Below are 23,583 nucleotides of genomic sequence, written 5' to 3' on the forward strand. Positions count from 1 at the left end.
AGGAGGACAGGTTGGGATGGGTAGGGTCGGGGTGGGGGTGGGCGGGGGGTGGGCAGGGAAATTGAGGCAACCTATGTCACATTGACAGATCTCAATGAACAGGTCAAGTGCAGGTAAAATGCCAGAGGGTGGAGCCCAGGTGGAGGGACTGTGTTAAGGTTGAGTGAAGGAGTCTGTGGAACGGGGAGAGGACTTTTGTCCAAAGAAATGGGCACGGAGGCAAAGGTGACAGAAGAAGAGTTCAATGTCATGTTGCGCCCGAAATTCATTAAGGTGACCACACTTCGCAGAACACCCACGTTTCTGTCTGCAAAAAAGATCCTGAGCTTCCAGTTTCCTGCCAATTTAACAATCCATCCTGTTCCCTGGCCAACATCTCTGTCTGAGGGTTGCTGCAGTGCTCCAGTGAAGCTCAGTGCAAGCTGGAAGAACAGCATCTCATTTTCCACTTGGGAATCCTGCAGCCTTCTGACTCAATATTGAGTTCAATAACTTTAGGGCTTACCCTTATCCCAACCCCCATACATCAGCTTTTGTTAACATATAGTCTGCTATTACACTCAACCCATTATTAGCCACTAACAGTGCCCCATTAATAGCTATTCACCCTTCTAGCCCGATCGTTATTCATTCAGAGAAAGGTCTGTCCAACTGTTCTTCTTTCTCTTTGGGCTCTGTACCCACCTATTGTTTACTCCTTAGCCCCTTCTCCCACCCTATCCTCTGCTTATAAATTAACATCTTCCCAGCTACCACCAGTTCTGAAGAAGGGTCACTCGACCTGAAATGTCCACAAATGCTGCCAGACCTGCTGAGTATTTCCAGCAATTTCTAGTTTTGTTTCTGATTTGCAGCATCTGCACTTGGAAACATATTGCTGTTCCTTCACTGTTGCTGGGACAAAATCCTGGATGCCCTCTCTAAGGGTATTCTGGGTCAACCCAAAGCACATGGACTGCAGCAGTTCAAGAAGGCTGCTCACCATCACCTTGTCAAGAGAAATTAGAGATGGGCAATAAATGATGGCCCAGTTTCTGCCAGACCTGCTGAGGATTTCCAGCAATTTCTGTTTTTGTTGTTGAATATGTTTCAAGTCAGGAATGTGAGTAGTTTGAGGGGATCTTGCAGGTTGTGGTGTTCCCAAGTATCTGCTTTTTTTTCTGATGAGATGAAAGTGGTCATGGGTTTGAATAGTGTTGGCTGAGGACCTTCGGTGAAATTCTCCAGTTCTTGTAGGATTACTGCTGCTACTGAATATCAGTGGTGGAGGAAGTAGATGCTTGTGGGGCTGGCTGCTTCATGCTGGATGGTGTTCAGATTTTTGAGTTTGTTGGAGCTGCACTCTTCCAGACAACTGGGTATATTCCATCACCTTCCTGGCTTGTGCCTTGAGGATGATGGAGAGGCTTTATGAAACAGTATTAAATCATCAAAGATTAATGCAGTTGCTACCGCCCCCGGAAGCAAGCCCTTTGTTACAGGAAAGTGAAGCCCTCCTTCCTGCATTATTTCTCCAACCACATGTTCATCAGCTTTGCCTTCATATTTCTGCACTCATGAGCACATGACATCAAGCAAAAACTGGACATTACTCGGCTTGAGAGCCTATTTCTAAATCTCACTCCTTACTCTCCAAACCTTGTTTGTTGGACATCATCCCTCTTCCTGCCTGTCATTAGAACCTGTGGGAAAAATAAACCACTCTGCCTGCCCACTTGTTGTTCACAGAAGCCATGTCTGTTCTTAGCGAAACAGAGCATACCCATAATACCTCAACTTGACCACAACCAGCTCAGGAACCAAACAGCAAACAAGACATTACCTAAACAGCTTCCAGACTGAAGGATCATCATCCTTTGATGATCTGATAACAGACTTCCTCCCTGGCAATAGCTTCACCCCTCCTGCAGCCCCGTGGGCATCCCCAGTGCCCTCAGGTACTGAAGCCCCACAAAGCCTACCTAGACTGAGTGGCACCCAGATACCTGACAAGAATGCACACTACCCTGCAGACCCATTGAAACCAGGATATTGGACATTAGCACCTGCTCTGGCAGAGAAATGGAACCTCCTGTTACAATGATTACCTGATTGCTACTCCCGGATAACCGATTGTTTTCCATTGAAAGTAATTTAATTCATATTGTCTTGTAATTAACACTATGCTATTGTAGCATGATAAAAACTGTCTGTATCTGCAGCTTGGGGAGGAGAATCCTTGACCTAACTGTGCCTCGTGTCAGTTTTGTATCAGTCCTGTCAATTTCTCCTCTTCATGATATCATGAGAAATAAACCAGTGTTCATCAATTTCACAAGATCTGTTTGTGGCCTCAATTTGTAATTGGACAATTCTCCGACAGAATCAAAATGGAGCATAACCTCTGGCTGTTCACCACCTCCCAGAATGTCCCATGACCTACTCATTGGTATGTTTCAGACTGACACCAAGTTGGCAACTTGCCATCCTGGAGTCTCATCTATGGCAGAGAATCATCTGTCTGTTCCCTCCACTGTCACAGTGCCAGGCACGCTTCCTTCCACAGCCCTTGTACAGCTGTGTCACCCAAGGTGTGTTTGACTTGGCACTCTTTACATGCTCCAAAGGAACCATCACTCAGAGAATTCAGAGCTGAATATGAAATAGCAAACAGTCCTAACAGGACCCCACACTGCCTTTCCTTGTTTGTCTGACAGTTAAACACATTCCTCTGCCTTGGATGCTCTATAATGACTGCAGCTGCTACTTGAGCACCTTTAGTTTCTCCAGTTGGTGATATGTTGTTGCAAGCCACAAAAAGCATCAAGGATTCTCATATAGAGTAGAATATGCATTGAACACAGGTGAGGTTGCCCGGCAGCTTCTTCCCAAATTGTTGCAGTACAAGAGTTAGAACATAGAACATAGAACAATACAGCACAGAACAGGCCCTTCGGCCCACGATGTTGTGCCGAACATTTGTCCTAGCTTAAGCACCCATCCATGTACCTATCCAATTGCCGCTTAAAGGTCACCAAAGATTCTGACTCTACCACTCCCACAGGCAGCGCATTCCATGCCCCCACCACTCTCTGGGTAAAGAACCTACCCCTGACATCTCCCCTATACCTTCCACCCTTCACCTTAAATTTTTGTCCCCTTGTAACACTCTGTTGTACCCGGGGAAAAAGTTTCTGACTGTCTACTCTATCTATTCCTCTGATCATCTTATAAACCTATATCAAGTCACCCCTCATCCTTCGCCGTTCCAACGAGAAAAGGCCTAGCACTCTCAACCTATCCACGTACGACCTATTCTCCATTCCAGGCAACATCCTGGTAAATCTTCTCTGCACCCTCTCCAAAGCTTCCACATCTTTCCTAAAGTGAGGCGACCAGAACTGCACACAGTACTCCAAATGTGGCCTAACCAAAGTCCTGTACAGTTGCAACATCACTTCACAACTCTTGAATTTAATCCCTCTGCTAATGAACGCTAATACACCATAGGCCTTCTTACAAGCTCTATCCACCTGAGTGGCAACTTTCAAAGATCTATGAACATAGACCCCAAGATCCCTCTGTTCCTCCAGCTTACTAAGAACCCTACCATTAACCCTGTATTCCGCATTCTTATTTGTCTTTCCAAAATGGACAACCTCACACTTGGCAGGGTTGAACTCCATCTGCCACTCCTCAGCCCAGCTCTGCATCATATCTAAGTCCCTTTGCAGTATCCAACAGCCCTCCTCACTATCCACAACTCCACCAATCTTCGTATCATCTGCAAATTTACTGACCCACCCTTCGACTCCCTCATCCAAGTCATTAATAAAAATTACAAACACAGCTTTTGTCATTATTTGTGATTGTCCAAGAGACTCTTCTCCCACTTTCACTCCATGGTTGCTCCCCAGATGCTCTCTCTCCCAAATTGATTCCATAGTCACTCCACATGGCCACCATCAGGTTGCTGAATGCTGTCTTGTACTATTGTAATAAGCTGCACTTGCTGCCTCAGTGTTGCTGCTCTGTCTGGATCTGGGTGGGTTACAGATCAGACTTTTATCTCTCCACCCCCGAGGCTCTCAGCCCATATCCTAATGAAGGGCTCCGGCCCAAAACGTCGATTCTCCTACTCCTCAGATGCTATCTGACCTGCTGTGCTTTTTCAGCAACACACTCTCGACTCTGATAGCTAGCATCTGCAGACCTCACTGTCTCCTGGGTTACAGATCAGTCGATGCTACCTGTTCATGGACCTGAATCAAATCCAGCCTTGGTGAGGAAGTGGAATTTCTGACTTTGTCAGCTCCTGGGTATATGAATATGAAGGGTTTAGAGAGATATGGGCCAAATTCTGGCAATTGGGACTAGATTAATTTAGGATATCTGGTTAGCATGGATGAGATGCTTTACTTTCATTTTGCAAGAGGTTTAATCTGAAACCTTTTGCAGTTTTTGTCCTGGAAGTCTTTAGTGAGGATAATGCAGAGAGAGCTTTACTTTCAGATTAAAAAGAGTATTTCTATTTCTAACCTGATGCTGTGCCTGTCCTGGGAATGTTTAATGTGGGTAATGTCATGAGAGCTTTACTTTCCATTTACTTCTAGTTTAAAGATAGAGGTAGCTTTCCCTGTATCTAATCCTGTGCTGTCCCTGCCCTGGGAGTGTTTGATGGGAGCAGTAAAGAGGGTGCTTTCCTTTCAGATTTTCCTTTCCTTTCAGAACAAGAGGAGTATTGTGTCTATCCTTTGCTACCCACCCCAGGAAATGAAAAGAATCACTTTTTTTGTTATTTCTCGGTACATGGAGTTTGCACATTCTCCCTGTGTCTGCGTGGGTTTCCTCCGGGTGCTCCGGTTTCCTCCCACAGTCCAAAGATGTGCAGGTTAGGTGAATTGGCCTTGCTAAATTGCCCGTAGTGTTAGGTGCATTAGTCAAGGGGAAATGGGTCTGGGTGGGTTACTCTTCGGAGGCTCTGTGTGGACTGGTTGGGCCAAAAGGCTTGTTTCCACACGCTAAGGAATCCAGTGGTGTGAGCACATTGGTTGTGCAAGAGAGATAACCACAGAACACTGCAGATTTCTGAATCTGTGTTAATAGTATAGAAAAGTGTGGCACTGGAAAAGCACAGCCGGTCAGGCCGCATCTGAGGAGCAGGAGAGTCCACATTTTGAGCATAAGCTCTTCATCAGGAATGTTGAGCTTACGCTCGAAACATCAACTCTCGTGCTCCTCGGATGCGGCCTGACCGGCTGTCCTTTTCCAGCACAACACTTTTCGACTTTGCAACATCTGCAGTCCTCACTTTCTCCTCAATATTAATAATGCCAATTGATCTATATCCTCCTTGTTTCCAGGATCAATTCACTTCTCCATGTATCCAGCCTGGCATTTCAGTTGGGCCTGTAGTCACTATTCCCAGAAACACCCTACTGCCAGGTGCTACCTACTTATTCACACTGACTGTCACCAAACCGGGGAAAGAGGCTGCCCACACCACTCAGTTGGTAAGTCCTTTCTGATATCTGAGCAATGTGCAGATAAGGAGAGTTTGAGGAAAGGAACCTTGGAAACTGTGTAAGTGTGCTGCAGACCTGTGAAGGGTTTTGGTAACTTCACGTGCTGTGAGAATGAAGCTTGATGCATTCCACATTCATCTTATCCTGTTAGTTCACCCTCAAACATCGACCTTTGTACAGAATCACACACTGAGGGTAGCTGAAGCATCGGTGACAGAAAGGGTTTCTTCACACCTATATTCTGGAGAACTCCATTCCAAATCCAAGAGAACTGCAAGTGTGTTGTGAACTAGATTCTGTTTGGACAATGGAAGCCAGGAGTTCACAGGAGAGGATTAGTTGCACTTTCATGTCTTCTCAATTATATCTTCTGAAAGGTTATTGGCATTTTCAAATCTCCTTTTTTGTGCACATTGACAGAAATGAAAAGAGGTCATCTGTCCATTTGCTTCATCTTGTTTCAAAGCAGGGTTCCCTCTACTCATGAATAAATTCTAAATTCTAATTCCCTACTAAATATGAAATTAAAAATTCTTTAACACTTTATTTTTCACTTTGTTACCTCACAAAAGAAAATAAAACAGACAATAGCAAATATCCACACAGATTCATTTGGATGCTCATGACGACTTGCCAGTACTCTTGCAATGTATCAGGTTTACTTCCTGAAGCAGAGTTGCCCTCCTGGTCAATACAATCCACATTGTGAGGACTCAGGTAATAAATTTAGGACACAGCATTAACCTTTCACTAGTCAATTACTCAACTCTCTTTGAACCATTTAACCTGGAATAATTAGCTGTGATTGCATTGATTTGATTCAATTGTCTAAGCTTTAGGACTTGGGCTATGACACTTGTTTTTGAATTGACTTGGGTTCTGGCTTGTAATTGCGAGATCCCCTATGTCTATATGAGGAAAGGTCAATGAAGTGAAACCTGATTGGTCTGTACATACTTCCTCCAATTCTTTATCTGTGATTGCTGTTCTCTGCCTCGTATTTCAATAAGCAAGTGCTGTGTCCAACCGCCATAATACTCCTGGGCAGTTAACTTTGCAGTAGGGGTTTCAATTTGGGAAGGTTATAGGCCTTTTCTTCCTTCAGGCTCTTCCTCACTATTCTTTGTATCCTCATCTACCCTCACCATTCAACACATGCATTTGATTAGATTAGATTCCCTACAGTGTGGAAACAGGCCCTTCAGCCCAACAATTCCACACCGACCCTCCGAAGAGTAACCCACCCAGATCCATTTCCCTCTGACTAATGCACCTAACACTATGGGCAATTTAGCATGGCAAATTCACCTGACTTGCACATCTTTGGATTGTGGGAGGAAACCAGAGGACCTGGGGGAAACTCACGCAGAGACGGGGAGAATGTGGAAACTCTACACAGACAGTAGCCCGAGGCTGGAATTGAACCTGTATCCTGTGGCGTTGTGAGGCAACAGTGCTAACCACTGAGCCACTGTGCCACCACCATTTGCCTGTTTGCTCTGTTCCTGGCTATAATATTTTACACACTTTTAAATGGCACAACCATTTTTCTTTTCTCCTACTCGATGTTGATAAAGTAATGAATCCACTTTTCTCACAATGCAGTCTGAGCCATTAAACTCGTCATTCAGAGATCTGCCCCATACTTGCAGCAGCTCCAGCTCCAGATCTCCTGGTCTGAGTGTCTAAGCCACAGAATGTCTGTATCTTTTCATGTTCTTTGTGGTCTTTAGACACAGCACAAGTTTTACTGAGATGATTTTTGTAAAACCCCAGCTATTGTCCTTTAGGGAAGGAAAGCTCCCATCCTCACCTGGTCTGGTCTACATATGACTCCATACCCACAGCAAGTGGTTGACTTTTAACTGCCATCTGAAATGTCTAAAAAGCCAGTCAATTCAAGGACAACAAATGCTAGCACTGCCAGTGAAACCAAGAGAGTAATAATAAGGATTATAACTTTGAAATCACTCCCCCAAAAATAAACAACATGCACAAAACAATCTACAGAGATGATGTTTTAAATACAAAAAGAGAGAAAACCACCTTTGTGATCATTGGTCTGGAAAGCAAAAGTTTTTGATGAATTCTCATCGTCCACCAGATTTCTTGTTGACAAAATCAATTTGCTAATAGCTGTAGACTGACAGGACATTTTCCAAACAAGGTTTGATTTGGATGGATATCAATCTGGCTCCAAATCCTTGGAAAGTGAATACAGTTCAACCCTTTAGGGTTTACTAATTAGTCAAGATACTAAGATGTGAAAATCTGATGTGGTTCCATAAATTTGCCTTTCCTGCAAAATTTGGAGGGTTTTCTCTTTTCTAACTGATTGGTTTTTTTAACAAGATGAGAAAGGATTTGATGGGCAAGCACCAGCATAAGACTCCATAGTTTCCAACCAGGTTTTTCAGCTGTGAAAAACAATAGGCCGCTTGTCATAGCTCTCTAAATCTGTTGTGTTACATGACCTTCTGTGTGAGGAAAGAGTTTCTCTGGTTTTGTTCCTAATTGGTTTAGCTCAAATTTAAGTGTGTCTTCTTGTTCATGATTCTGTCACCAGAGCCAACAGTTTCCCTGTTTCCTTCCAAAGAGATATTCCTCCTATTTAAACACTTTAAAATAATAAATCCACCAGTTCTTCAGACTTGGTGCTGAAGGTGAACATGATGAGAACCAAAGAAGGGACAGAAAGGATGGGAATTCTGTGGGGCAAAGAGAGTGTATCCTGTTCTCTCAAGGCCCAGCCTGGTATTGTCAGATATTTGTTGTACATTGAATGATTTATTCATTGAACTGAAAATGGTGATATTAGTGATCCCTGACTCTCACCTGCATGTGTGAACTGTTTAAGATTAATTACTGTTCTGAGCCACAGGTTCTGGTGCAAGCGGCAAACATTCCTTGCGTAATGTTGGAATGTATCTCCTGCCAAGTCCTCTGGAGCTATAGAGTGAGCAGGAGCACGCATGTCACATTGGCCGGAAGATGTCAGAATTGCAGCAACAAGTCCACCGTAAGTGCCCTCCCAGTAATGTAGCAGTCTCTCTCATTATTTGGTGTCTGCCTCTGCCTCCATCACTTCAGTCTCATTCCAGCTCTTGATAATTTCTTTGAGATACCTTGAGGATTGTGACCCCGGCTGTCTGTGTGCATTGGCCTGTGGGATGTGGCATATCACTGATTTGCTCCATCTCTTAGTTAGACTGTCCATGTAACACTGTCACAATGAAGGAGTGGGGTCTGGAGCTTATCATATTCCTCAATCTGGGAACCTTTTCAGACCCATCTACAAAAGTGAGGTTGTGAAAAACATGTGGGATAAATGCAAGTCCTTTTTTGTTATCTTTTAAATCAAATCTGGTGACTCTTCATCAGAGCTGCTGGAGTTCTCTGCAGCACTTCCTGTCTTAGTTTTATTTTAGATGTTTTCTTATCAACCTGTTCAGAGATTTTATGATACACTTCACATACATCAGTTGGAATTTGAACCCAGGTCTCTTGACTCAGAGCTATGGATACTACCACAACACCCCCAGAATCCTCTTGGTGTCCATTTTATTTCCTTGTCAACCTGCTCAGGTTAGGTATTATAACTTGCTGGAACATTTGGGATTTGAACCTGGGTTTCCTGGTCCAAAGGTAGGAACCTTACCACTGTGCCACCACAATCCTTTGGTGCCTAATCGATTATATTTTTTAGAATATGTTTAAGCTGAGGAGGTTCACCACACCTTGTGATACTGATATGTTTGGAGTAGATATTCTTTGTCTTGTTTGATGAGTGACTTGTGTATTTGCATTTCTTGTACTTTGTTTTGTTTGTAGTATAAGTGGACAGTTCAAAGTTCAGATGCCTCTCCTTTGACCTTGGACAATAAAACCACCTCGACAGGGGACTCCAATCCTAACCTGGTTGTTCGACAGGATGTCCTCCAAGATGGGGTCAACTACACCTTCACCTTGAGCATTACTGACTCAGAAAAGCAAAACACAGGGTTCTCCAGCATCACCCTGACTCCTAACTACCCACCAAGCAGAGGCGAGTGCACCATCCACCCAGATCAAACCCTCTACCTTCTGGAGACTCTGCTAAGTTTTAACTGCACAGGTATCCAATTTAAAATACTCACCTCTTTGCTCCCCCCTCCATCCCTTCCAGATTACATTTTTGGCTGGATAACTCATGGTGGCTCAGTGGTTAGCACTGCTGCCTCACAGTGCCCGGGACCCAGGTTCGATTCTAGCCTTGGGTGATTGTGCAAACTCCACACAGACATTCTCCACGTGTCTGCGTGGGTTTCCTCTGGGTGCTCCCGTTTCCTCCCACAGTCCAAAGATGTGCAGATCAGGTGAATTGGCCATGCTAAATTGCCTATAGGTTAGGTGTGTTAGTCAGAGGGAAAGGGGTCTGGGTGGGTTCCTCTTTGGAGGGTTGGTGTGGACATGTTGGGCCGAAGGGCCTGTTTCCACACTGTAGGGAATCTACTCTAATCTACTACGCAGAGTAATGCCAACAATTTAGGTTCAATTCCTGCAGCAGCTGAGGTTACTCACCTTCTCAACCTCTCTCTTTGCCTAAGGCCTGATGAGTCTCAGGGTAAACCACCACCAGTTGTCTTTCTCGGATGAAAGAGCACTCCTCTGATGCACTGGGACTATGGTGACATTATCTTCTAGATTTCCGCTTTTCTTAAGCATGAAGAGAGAATGTTGGAGTACCTCAGGAACTCTGGTGTCATCTGTGGAGAGTAAACAGAGTTAATGTTTCAAGTCCAATGACCCTTCAGAACTCTTTTCTAGTTGTTCCTTTTTTGTTATTTGATGAGGAGTGTTATTGCTGGTCTTATCCATACTAGTCAACCTTGTGATCTCTGCAGATTAATATCAGTTAGTGTCAAATGGTATGCAACGATGGCCAATTTGTGCCTGAACCTAGACAAGAAGAAACATTTATCCTTAATGAAGGGATCAGTAATCCTTGACTGCATTTAAGAGATTCAACTCACCCTACTCTTTTACCAACTCAAAGTGACATTTCTGCTGGAAGATTGACTAGTCATGTCTGTTAAAACTAATTCCTCATGTCATTTGCAGGTTGGTGGGATGAGGATGATGGCCAGGATCAGCTGGTTTACTCACTGATGGTGATGACCTGCCCTCATGACTTCTCTAGTTGTGATAGGTTTCAGCTGTACCGGGGCATCAAGCCCTCCTCCCGGGTGTTGCTGCCTGCAGCTTCCAGTGGCAGAGCCTCTACTGTCCATGTCTTGGTTCAGGTGGAGGATCTGCTTGGAGCCAGAACCGTAGCCGTCAACAGGTAATAGGTACCACGCATAACAGGTAACTGTCAACATTAACAGGGGTTTTTGAAAGGTTTGTGAAGGTTTGTAGCTCAGGTTGAGGTTTAGGGTGTAGGTTTGCTCACTGAGCTGTAGGTTTGATATCCAGACGTTTCATTACCTGGCTAACATCATCAGTGGTGACCTCCAAGTGAAGCAAAGCTATTGTCTCCTGCTTTCTATTTATATGTTTGTCCTGGATGGGGTTCATGGGGTTTGTGGTGATGTCATTTCCTGCTCGTTTTCTGAGGGGTTGATAGATGGTATCTAGATCTATATGTTTGTTTATGGCGTTGTGGTTGGAGTGCCAGACCACTAGAAATTCTCTAGCATGTTTTTGCTTAGCCTGTCCCAGGATAGATGTGTTGTCCCAGTCGAAATAGTGGTTTTTTTCCTCTGTGTGTAGGGCTACGAGGGAGAGAGGTTCGTGTCTTTTTGTGGCTAGCTGGTGTTCGTGTATCCTGGTGGCTAACTTTCTTCCTGTTTGTCTTACGTAGTGTTTGTGGCAGTCCTTACATGGAATTTTGTAGACGACGTTGGTTTTGTGCATGGGCTGTACTGGGTCTTTTAAGTTTGTTAGTTTTTGTTTGAGAGTGTTGGTGGGTTTGTGTGCTACTAGGATTCCAAGGGGTCTTAGTAGTCTAGCTGTCATTTCTGAAACTTCTTTGATGTATGGTAAGGTGGTTAGGGTTTCTGGCTGTGTTTGGTCTGCTTGTCGTGGTTTGTTCTTGAGGAATCTGCGCACTGTGTTTTTTGAGTATCCGTTCTTCTTGAATACGTTGTATAGGTGTTTGTCCTCTGTTTTTCGAAGTTCGTCTGTGCTCCAGTGTGTGGTGGCTCATTGGAATAGTGTTCTGATACAGCTTTGTTTGTGTGTGTTGGGATGGTTGCTGGTGTAGTTAAGTATTTGGTCAGTGTTTGTCGGTTTTCTGTACACACAGGTTTGTAGTTCTCCGTTGTCCGTTCTTTCGACTGTGAGGTCCAGGAATAGATAATAGACAATAGACAATAGGTGCAGGAGTAGGCCATTCTGCCCTTCGAGCCTGCACCACCATTCAATATGATCATGGCTGATCATCCTTAATAAGTATCCTGTTCCTGCCTTATCTCCATAACCCTTGATTCCACAATCCTTGAGAGCTCTATCCAACTCTTTCTTAAATGAATCCAGAGACTGGGTATCCACTGCCCTCTGAGGCAGAGCATTCCACACAGCAACCACTCTCTGGGTGAAGAAGTTTCTCCTCATCTCTGTCCTAAATGGTCTACCCCGTATTTTTAAGCTGTGTCCTCTGGTTCGGCTCTCACCCATCAGCGGAAACATATTTCCTGCCTCCAGAGTGTCCAATCCTTTAATAATCTTATATGTCTCAATCAGATCCCCTCTCAGTCTTCTAAACTCAAGGGTATACAAGCCCAGTCGCTCCATTCTTTCAGTGTAAGTTAATCCCGCCATTCCAGGAATTGACCTCGTGAACCTACGCTGCACTCCCTCCATAGCCAGAATGTCTTTTCTCAAATTTGGAGACCAGAACTGCACACAATATTCCAGGTGTGGTCTCACCAGGGCTCTATACAGCTGCAGAAGAACCTCTTTGCTTCTATACTCAATCCCTCTTGTTATGAAGGCCAGCATGCTATTAGCCTTCTTCACTACCTGCTGTACCTGCATGCTTACCTTCATTGACTGGTGTACAAGAACACCCAGATCTCTCTGTACTGCCCCTTTACCTAAATTGATTCCATTTAGGGAGTAATCTTCCTCCCTGTTCTTGCCACCAAAGTGGATAACCATACATTTATCCACATTAAACTGCATCTGCCATGCATCTGACCATTCACCTAACTTGTCCAGGTCACCCTGTAATCTCCTAACATCCTCCTCACATTTCACCCTGCCACCCAGCTTAGTATCATCAGCAAATTTGCTAATGTTATCACTTATACCATCTTCTATATCATTAACATATATTGTAAAAAGCTGCGGTCCCAGTACTGATCCCTGCGGTACCCCACTGGTCACTGCCTGCCATTCCGAAATGGAGCCGTTTATCACTACTCTTTGTTTCCTATCAGCCAACCAACTTTCAATCCAAGTTAGTACTTTGCCCCCAATACCATGCGCCCTAATTTTGCTCACTAACCTCCTACGCGGGACTTTATCAAAAGCTTTCTGAAAGTCCAGGTACACTACATCTACTGGATTTCCCTCATCCATCTTCAGAGTTACATCCTCAAAAATTCCAGAAGATTAGTCAAGCATGATTTCCCCTTCATAAATCCATGCTGACTCTGACCAATCCTGTTACTACTATCCAGATGTGTCGTAATTTCATCCTTTATAATAGACTCCAGCATCTTTCCCACCACTGAGGTCAGACTAACTGCTCTATAATTTCCTGCTTTCTCTCTCCCACCTTTCTTAAAAAGTGATACAACATTAGCCACCCTCCAATCCGCAGGAACTGATCCCGAATCTATCGAACTCTGAAAAATAGTCACCAACGCATCGACGATTTTTCGAGCCACCTCCTTCAGTATCCTGGGATGTAGACCATCAGGCCCCGGGGACTTATCAACCTTCAGACCTAACAGTCTCTCCAACACCAATTCCTGGCAAATATAAATTCCCTTCAGTTCAGGTCCTTCAGCCACTGTTACCTCAGGGAGATTGCTTGTATCTTCCCCAGTGAACACAGATCTGAAGTACCAATTCAATTCTTCTGCCATTTCTTTGTTCCCTGTAATATATTCCCCTGTTTCTGTCTTCAAGGGCCCAATTTTAGTCCTAACCATTTTTTTGCCTTTCACATACCTAAAAAAACTTTTACTATCCTCCTTTATATTATTGGCCAGTTTACCTTCGTACCTCATTTTTTCTCTGTGTATTTCCTTCTTAGTAATCCTCTGTTGTTCTTTAAAAGCTTCCCAGTCCTCCGTTTTCCCACTTACCTTTGCTATATTATACTTTCTCTCTTTTAATTTTATATGTTTCTTAACTTCCCTCGTCAGCCACAGCCACCCATGCCACCTCCTAGGATCTTTCTTCCTTTTTGGAATGAACTGATCCTGCAACTTCTGCATTATACACAGAAATATCTGCCATTGTTCCTCCACTGTCATCCCTGCTAAGGTATTGCACCATTGAACTTTGGCCAGCTCCTTCCTCATAGCTCCATAGTTCCCTTTATTCAACAGAAATAATGTCACTTCCGATTGTACCCCCTCCCTCTTAAATTGCAGATTGAAGCTTATTGTATTATGGTCAACTACTTCCCAATGGCTCCTTCACTTCGAGGTCCCTGTCAATTCTGGTTCGTTGCACAATACCAGATCCAGAAATGCAAGTTTGTTGTCGTTTCTACCTCCTCGGTGAACTTTATGCATGTGAGGGTGTTGTTGATGATGTTAAATGTCTCTTCTATCTTATTTCGTTTTGTGACGACAAAGCTGTCATCTACGTAGCGGACCCAGATTTTTGGTTTGATAGTTAGTAGGGCTGTTTGTTCTAGCCAGAGAATTCCTAGAGGCCTGGCACTCCAACCACAACGCCATAAACAAACACATAGATCTAGATACCATCTATCAACCCCTCAGAAAACTAACAGGAAATGACATCATCACAAACCCCAGGAACCCCATCCAGGACAAACATATAAATAGAAAGCAGGAGACAACAGCTTCGCTTCACTTGGAGGTCGCCACTGATGATGTTACCTAGCCAGGTAATGAAATGTCTGGATATCAAACCTACAGCTCAGCGAGCAAACCTACACCCTAAATTAACAGGGGTGGCAGGACTGAAGAAAAGTTGGATTGAATGGGCTTGTACTCATTGGAATTTAGAAGAATCAGTGGAAATCTCACAGACGTGTATGAAATCCGGATGGACTGGACGGACTAGATGCAGGGAATTTTGTTCCTGATGTTGGGGAAGTCTGGAACCAGTGGATCACAGTCTTAGAATAAGAGGTAAGCTATTCAGGACTGAGATGAGAAAGAATTTCTTCACTCAGAGAGTTGTGAACCTGTGGAATTCATTACCACAGAAAGCTGTTGGGGCCGGTTCATTAGATAGATTCAAGAGGGAGCTGGGCATGGCCCTTTTGGCTAAAGGGGTCAAGAGTATGGAGAGAAAGCAAGAATGGGATACTGCGATTGCATTATCAGCCATGATCATTTAATGCTGTTATTGGCTCGAAGGGCCAAATGGCCTACTCCTGCACCTATTTTCTATGTAGCTATGTTCAGTTTGGACATGGTCCCAATGGTGTTGCTAGCTGTGAACTGAACTTTTAAAAGCAGATAAACAGATAAATCTGTGCTCACATGTTAGTTTTTTTTCTCCAAATTGGCTGAATATCCAAGTTTTTTATTTTACAGGATGGTGCAACATCAAATGCGTTTTAACCAGATCAACAATAGCTTTCTTTCAACTTTCTTTCCCCTGAATTGACTGGCTCCTCACCGTGTGACACTTCTACCATCAACATCTACCCTCCAGTACCTGACCCACAAAGCAAGGCAATTAAACTTTCAGCAAGCTATATGGCCCTGAGGGTCATCAGACCTGAGAGTAAATCCCAACTTCACTTCCATCTCCGCCTCCTGGCATGCATTATTGATGAATAAATGTGCTGATCTTTTTTCAAAATCCTCCTTAATCCAGATTTTGAGTTTTCGGCTCTCATTCAGCATCAGTAAATCACCTGCAGTCATTCTTTATATCTTGTTTGGATTATTGGTCAATGTTGGAAGGCATTAGGAGTGAGCAAGGTGGTGTGGATTTGGAGGCTAGTGTGTTGATTCGCTGAAGGGACATCAATGAGCCAACACAAAGCAATAATTGCATTTGAATCTCAATGACACAGAATCACAATATCAGATGTGACAGCTGCTGATATTTTCTGACCAACCATAGGTACCAGTGGATTGGAAATATGCTAATATGACACCCTTATTCAATAGAGGAGGTAGGAACAAAGTGAGAAACTTTAGACCAGTTAGTTTGACCTATGTAGTGGGAAGATTACTGGAGTCAGTCATAAAGGAGGAGATAACTGAACACTTGAAAAATCAAAGCTCAAGTCATCAAGTTTTATGAAGGACAAGTCGTGCTTGACAATCTTGCTGGAGCTCTTTGAGAATGTAACTAGCAATGTGGGTGATGAGGATCCAGTGGATGTGATATATCTAGACTTCCAGAAGGTATTTGACAAGGTACCGCATAATACACAGATCTGAAGGATTAGATCCGAGGGAGATAAGGGTAGAGTATTGGCTTGGATTGAGGATTAGCTGACAGAAAGTAGAGAGTCAGGATAAATGGATCTTCTTGGGATGGCAAACTGCAACTAGTGGGGTGTTGCAGGTTTCAATTCTTGGACCTCAATTGTTTACAATCTATATAAATTCTTTGCAACCAGGGACAGAGTGTAATATAGCAAAATCCACAGATGATAATAAAATAAATGGGAAAGCAGGCAGAGATGAGGAGATAAAATGTTTATATTGATCAGCTAGGAGAATGGACTAGATTCTGGCTGATGGAGTTTAATGTGCATGGTTGTATATTTTGGCCAAAAAATGGGAAAATTATGATTTAAATGACAGCCAATTCAAAACGTGTCAATGCAGAGGGATCTAGGCATTTTGGTGTGTGAATTGCAAGGAAGTGGGTATAATAAGAAAGGCAAATGGAATTCTGGCATTTATTTCAAAAGGACTGGATTATAAAGTAATGAGGTATTGTTATAATTATAAAAGTCATTGGTGAGACCATACCTGGAATATTGTGTCCAACTTTAGTTTCCTTACTTGAGAAAGAATGGGATGGCATTGGAAGCAGTTCAGGGATGAAGGGGCTGTCAGACAAGAAGCAGTTGAATGCCTTGGGCTTGCACTTGCTTGAGCTCAGAGGAATGAGGGGGAATCTGATCAAGGTATATAAAAATTACTAAAGGGGATTGATAAAGTGGACACTGAACAGACAGTTCCCTCTTTGTGGGACAGTCTCAAACAAGAGGTTGTCGATGTAGAGTAAGAGATTCAAACTGAGATGAGAAGAAAGTACTTCTCTCAGAGGGTTCTGAACCTGTGGAACTTGCTGCTGCAGAGTGCAGTGGAGGCAGAATCAATCAATAGATTCAAGAAAGAAATACATACGTTTCTGGTAAAAAGTGGGATAAATAGCTATGGGGGAGCAAATAGGAAAATGGAGTTGAGAAGATCAGCTATGATCATGTTAAATGATGGAGCGGGCAGAAAGGGCTGAATTGGATACTCCTGCTCCTAATTCCTATGTGTTCCTATGTTTCTACGTAACCATCTCACTCTTGCCCATCTGACAGAACTCTGACAGTGTGGATGCCAGATTTCTTCCTGGGATCATACAGTGTCATTGATTGGTTGAGACACAAGAGCCAATCAGAGCTGTGGGGCCTGGTTCAACAGGGTGATCCCAGTGAGGTGATCCCATACTCTGTCACTCTCATCACTGCTCTCAATCAGGTGAGGACTTAAAGTAGTGAGGGACATTTTACTTGCTATATTTTTATAAGAGTTCAGTTCTCAAGAGCACTAATTTTTTTTATCATTATTGAGATTTTAAAAAAAGCTTAACTTGCGCAAAGATACACAACAGTGTTCTAATATATTATACATTACAAGTAATTCTCAATTAAAGGTCAGATTCTATTTCTGTAAAGCACTACTTTAAGTGAAATGACTTTAAGTAAATCATAGATTTCCATAGGGATCATTGTTCAAGCCAGAGTTAAGTTCCTTCAGCCATTTCTCATCTAAAAAAATGTGCTTGAATTGGAAATAGATCACTTATCCCCCAGTGCTGCTTCAAAACCTTATAAATCTCTATTGGCATTGTAACCTCATTCCTCTAGTCATAGGTCCACATTCTCCCTCCATTGCTGCTCAGCCAATCACAGGTTCCCTCTCTAACTCTCTTCCTGCTCCTCCAGAAATGAACTCTATGATTGGGGGAGCAGCTTCTCAGAGATTCACTCTTTCCAAAACATGAATGTTTTTTTTCCAATCACTTGTCTCCCAGGGATGCACACAGTTCTCAAGGGCAACTTTTCCTGCTACTCCCGAAGGTTTTGAATCCTGCGATCACACATCTCAGCCTATTTTTCTCCAAGGTAAAAAGGTCCAATTTCTCCAATTTATCCATGTACCTGAAGTTCCTGAAACCTGGAATCATTCTCGTGAATCTTTTCTACACCATCTATAAATCCTCACACTTTCCTAAACTGCGGTGCCCAGACACAGAAACTCTAAGTCCCTATTAATAAAACTGAGCATACTGTATATTTTATTAACTGTTCTTTCCACCTGCCCTGCCACCACATATATGCCCAGATGCCTCTGCTCCTGCACACCGGTTAGAATTGACCCTCTAAGTTCTTCCTACTGGAATATATCACATTTCTCCAAATTGATTGTCACCTAATCTGTATATTCTGCCATTTATCTACATCCACTGGCCTCCTTATCGTTTATAATGCATCAAAACTGGATATAATCAGCAAAACACCCAGGATTGCCCTCATTGAAGCCAGTCTCTGTTAGTAAACAAGATTGTATTTCCATTTGAGTTCAGTAACTCAGAAGATCTAATCAAACACATTCTATGTATTGACTATCTTTATTATGACACTAGATTCGATTTAATCCCTTTCCCATTAATGTTGAATCCAACTTGTAATAACTCAGGAAGCCTGACTGGAAAGGAATATCGTTTTATTTGTTGAATACCGAAATAGAGTCACAACTCATGATGTACGTATCCCATGACAGACAATTATGCAGACTCATCCCTGACTCTGCTTATTTTTTTATGTCCAGAAGTGCTAATACACACAACTGAACAGCATTTACCCCATTATTAAATCACTCCAACTCATTTGAACTGCCACCAGTACATCACCCATGTAGCCAATTGAGTGTTTATACGCAAAGCTCGTTACAGTTAATGCAAATCATCAAATGTGAGGGGGAGGTAGGGAGAGAGAGAAAGGGCTAAATCAAAATGAAGTTGGAGGGGAAAATAAAGCACTGTATCCTCTGAGGTGCCCACCATACCCTAATGGCATCAAGAGTGTTGATAGGCATATGTGCTTTTTCTCCAAGGATACCTGGGCTCGAACATAACCACGGAAGAGGTGATCTGCTTTATAAAAGGCCGGGAGCGTGAGTTCCAGATGAGTGGGCTACGGCCTGTTACCAGGAACTCATACTCTGAACTCTGTGAGAAGATTAATTAATGATTCCCCATAAGCCTTGTAGGAAATTATCACAAGTCCAATACCTTACTGTTTGAGACACTGGTATGGAGTCATAGAGTCATAGAGATGCACAACATGGAAACAGACCCTTCAGTCCAACCCGTCCATGCAGACCAGATATCCCAACCCTATCTAGTCCCACCTGCCAGCACCTGGCCCATATCCCTCCAAACCCTTTCTATCCATATACCCGTCTAAATGCCTCTTAAATGTTGCAATTGTACCAGCCTCCACCACTTCCTCTGGTAGTTTGTTCCATACACGTACCATTCTCTGTGTGAAAAGGTTGCCCCTTAGGTTTCTTTTATATCTTTCCCCTTCTCACCCTAAACCCTCTAGTTCTGGACTCCCCGACCCCAAGGAAAATACTTTGTCTATTTATCCTATCCATACCCCTCATAATTTTGTAAGGTCACCCCTCAGCCTCCGACATTCCAGGGAAAACAGCCCCAGCCTGTTCAACCTCTCCCTATAGCTCAAATCCTCCAACCCTGACAACATCCTTGTAAATCTTTTCTGAACCCTTTCTAGTTTCACAACATCTTTCCGATAGGAAAGAGACCAGAATTGCATGCAACATTCCAACAGTGGCCTAACCAATGTCCTGTACAGCCGCAACATGACCTCCCAACTCCTGTACTCAATACTCTGACCAATAAAAGAAAGCATACCAAATGCCTTCTTCTTCTTTGCACTTTTATATTCCCTTGCTATATGAACTCCTGGTTCCCACACCTGGAACAGGTTAGTTTAAATGCTTCGCGAAAGCCCTAGCAAATTATCTCGTCAGGGGATTGATCTTAGCCTTCCTCCTGCACCATCTTTTCATCCAAAACTTTTAACTGCGCTGTCCTACTCTATTCTCATTCACACGTGGAACTGGCGCTAATTCAGAATTTGAAATGTTTGAGATACTGTTTACTAATATCATATGTAGAACCCTAAATCCTGGCTGCAGGACCACATCCGTCTTTCTTCCTGTATCATTTGTATCGATGTGTTGACGGACATTGCTGTTTACCCATCTCCTTTCAGGGGACCTGCAGCCATTCAGTCACATCCTCAACCCTGACATTGAGGAGACAACACACCATCCTGGATTCTCAACTATGACTATTCATGGCAGCATGGTGGCTCAGTGGTTAGCACTGCTGCCTCACAGCATCAGGGACCTGGGTTCAATTCCTGCCTCGGTCGAATGTCTGTGTAGAGTTTGCGCATTCTCCCCATGTCTGTGAGGGTTTCCGTCGGGTGCTCTGGTTTCCTCCCACAATCCACATATGTGCAGGTTAGGTGAATTGGCCATAGTGTTCAGGGATTTTTTAGTTGGGGTAAAAGTAAAGTATTGAAATGGGTCTGAGTGGGATACTCTTTGGAGGGTTGTTGTGGATTTGTTGGGCCAAAGGGCCTGTTTCCACACTCTGGGGATTCTATGACCATGGAAATATCTGTCTATTTCTCTAACAATTGAATCACTTAATCTCTATGGCTCTTTGAGCCTTCCTTGTACCCTCTAAAAGGACTTTGCTCTGGGGTTCTTGAATTAGTAGCTCATTGCAGTTACAATTACTCCACTGCCTCGCCTCTATAACCAACTTGGTAAAAACATTTAAAGTCCAGCTCAACAAGGAGCAAGTAGAGAGCATGCTTTGCTGTGTGATAGTGTTCTGGTTGAACAGGGATTTCAGATTTCTGGTTTTCATTTTGTTTTCAGTGCTCCAGGCACCGTGAGCAAGACCTGAAGGACCGAATCACCATCCGTAGTAATATAACCCGAGCACTGATCTCTCTGACGGTCACAACTCTGGAGGATGTCAGCCAGATCAGTGCAGCACTGGCTCAGTGTGCGGTGAGAAACCTGTAGCTTCTCGACTTCAGACTGAAACTGGTTGTGATGCTCACTATGGTGTAGGTTCACTGCATTCGGGTTGTATTCCTGACAAAATAAACTCACTGGACGACGTCATCCTCATTCTCCTTGGTTCACACTCAGTTAGTACCAAATCTCTCATTCATTCTTCCTTTGATCACCCTTCTCTCTCTGTCAAACTTTCCTTTTATTTTCCTGACATCCTCTTATTTATTTTCTCTTGCTTGTTTACAATCTGTTTGTCTTTTACTCTGTCTCTGTGTCTTATTCTCCCACTGTCTTTCATTCTCCTTTTTTTTTCTCTCTCACTCTCTATCACTCTCTGTTACTCTTTCTCTGACTCTGAGTGTCTCAGTCTCTCTCACATTCTAACTGTTTAGGTCGATTTAGCTGTCTCTCTCACTGTGTCTCTGTCTTCCTTGCTGTGGCTTAGTAGTATTGCCCTTTACTTTGAGTCAGAAGAGCATTGCTCTGCTGTTTGTGATTGTTATAAATGACTTGGATTGGGAAGTGGAAGTGTAGGTTAGTAAGTTTGCTGATGACACAAAAGTTGATGGAGTTGTGGATAATGTGGAGGGCTATTGTAGGTTGCAATGGGACATTGACAGGATGCAGAGCTGGGCTGAGAAGTGACAGATAGCGTTCAACCTGGAAAAATGTGAAGTAATTGATTTTGGAAGGTCAAATTTTAATGCAAGGTTAAAGGCAGGGTTCTTGGTATTGTGGAGGAACAGAGGGATCTTGGGGTCCATGTCCATAGATGCCTCGAAGATGCCACTCAAGTTGATGCAGTTGTTAGGAAGGTGTATGGTGTGTTGGCTTTCATTAGCAGGAGGATTGAGTTTAAGAGCCGCGAGGTTATGCTGCAGCTCTACAGAGTGTTCCGTTCTGATCGCCTCATTATAGGAAGGATGTGGAAACTTTAGAGAGGGTGCAGAGGAGATTTACCAGGATGCTGCCTGGACTTGGAAGCATGTCTTATGAAGAAAGGTTGAGGGAGCTAGGACTTTTCTCATTGGAGCGAAGAAGGATGAGAGGTGACTTGATAGAGACGTACAAGATGATAGGAGGGACAAATAGATTGGATAGCCAGAGACTTTTTTCCCAGGGCAAAAATGGCTAACACGAGGGGACCTAATTTTAAAGTGATTGGAGGAAGGTTTAGGGGAGATATCAGACAAGGTTATTTACTCAGAGAGTAGTGGGTCATGGAATGCATTACCAGCGATGTTTGTAGAATCAGAGACACTAGGGACATTTAAGTGACTCTTGGATAGGCACATGGATGATAGTAAAATGTAGGGTATGTGGGTTAGTTTGATCTTAGAGTCAGATAAAAGATCAGCACAACATCGAGGGTCAAAGGGCCTGTTCCGTGATCTATCTGCTAAGTCCTGTTAAAGAGAATGGAGCATAGAATCGACTCTGCCAATTCTGATGGAGCGTTGAGGGATATACAGGGAAGGGCGAGGATGATGGATTGTGGCTTCAGGATGACAGCAGAAAGTTCAAGGATGAGAATTGGAAGGTCGGGAGTCAGTGGCCATGGTTCAAAGGTGATGAATAGAAGCTCCAAGATGATTGGGGTGAACAAACAGGCTGTTGAAAGAAATGAAAGGAAGCTTGAGAGTGACAGGGAGAGAATGGAGCAGGATGGCTGCAGTTGCAGGGTACTAGACATATGTCAATGGCATGGGTTTGAAGAAAGTTTGAGCTTGCAGGAAGTCAGGTATTTGTGGGTGGAGGCCATTGTGTGATTCACATGAAGATAACAAACTGGGAGCAGGTGTGGCCCATTCAGCCTCCAAACCTGCTTTTCCATTTCATGAAATCATCTCTGGTCTGACTGCAGCCTCAACTCTACTTTGCTGTCTTCTTTTTTAACTTGTCGGTCAAGAATTCAGTATAACCCTACCTTAAAAGTATTCAATCATTGATCTCCTTTGCTGTCTGGGAAGAGTTTTCCACAGTTTAGCACCCACTGAGAGGAAAGATTTCTCCTCATCTATCTGAATGGAGACTCCATTTTTTAAAAAAATTGTCCTGTAGTTCTAAACTTCCTCATGAGGGAAAAGTCGTCTGAGAATTCATTCAGTCGAGTCCCTGCAGAATCATATAGGTTTCAATAACATCACCACTCATAGGCCAATGGCTACAGGCCTAACCTATCCAACCTTACCTTATAATATAACTCTTTAATCCCAGCAATCCCTCTCAGAGCTGCTTCTAATGCTATTATGTCCTTTCTGTAGTTAGGAGTTCAGACTGTATGCAGTACCCCTGCTGTCGTCTTATCAGCACTTTGTAGCAAAACATCCCTTCTCTGATATTTCATTCCCCTACAATAAAAAACAACATTCCATTTTCCTTTCAGATAACCTGTTGCACCTGAATGCTAACGTTTTGTGACCCATGTACCAGATTCTTTTGCACCACCAAATTCTGCCATCACTCTCTCTCTATCTCTCTCTCTCATTGAGTGTTGGTTACGTTTGTGAACTGTTTGAAAAGTAACTCGGCCAATTGCTGTTTGCAGAACTATGACTAAATTTAGTTTGTCT

At 43.3% G+C, this 23,583-nt stretch overlaps 1 protein-coding gene across 3 annotated transcripts in view; it reads left to right on the forward strand.

Annotated features, from left to right (window-relative positions):
* The window catches only part of pkd1b (polycystic kidney disease 1b), a 397,721-nt gene that overhangs the window by 171,017 nt on the left and 203,121 nt on the right, over positions 1-23,583 (forward strand). For all 3 annotated transcript variants that reach the window (XM_088000368.1, XM_088000369.1, XM_088000370.1), the window contains 6 exons: positions 5,343-5,492; positions 8,386-8,523; positions 9,336-9,618; positions 10,605-10,827; positions 17,200-17,359; positions 20,867-21,001. In XM_088000368.1, coding sequence (XP_087856494.1) covers positions 5,343-5,492; positions 8,386-8,523; positions 9,336-9,618; positions 10,605-10,827; positions 17,200-17,359; positions 20,867-21,001 — 1,089 coding nt within the window. The remainder of the gene's footprint in view (positions 1-5,342; positions 5,493-8,385; positions 8,524-9,335; positions 9,619-10,604; positions 10,828-17,199; positions 17,360-20,866; positions 21,002-23,583) is intronic.

Source organism: Chiloscyllium plagiosum, unplaced genomic scaffold (genome assembly GCF_037043375.1).
Source record: "Chiloscyllium plagiosum isolate Xiang-an unplaced genomic scaffold, Cpla_swu_hap1 HiC_scaffold_25, whole genome shotgun sequence".
Classification (NCBI taxonomy): domain Eukaryota; kingdom Metazoa; phylum Chordata; class Chondrichthyes; order Orectolobiformes; family Hemiscylliidae; genus Chiloscyllium; species Chiloscyllium plagiosum.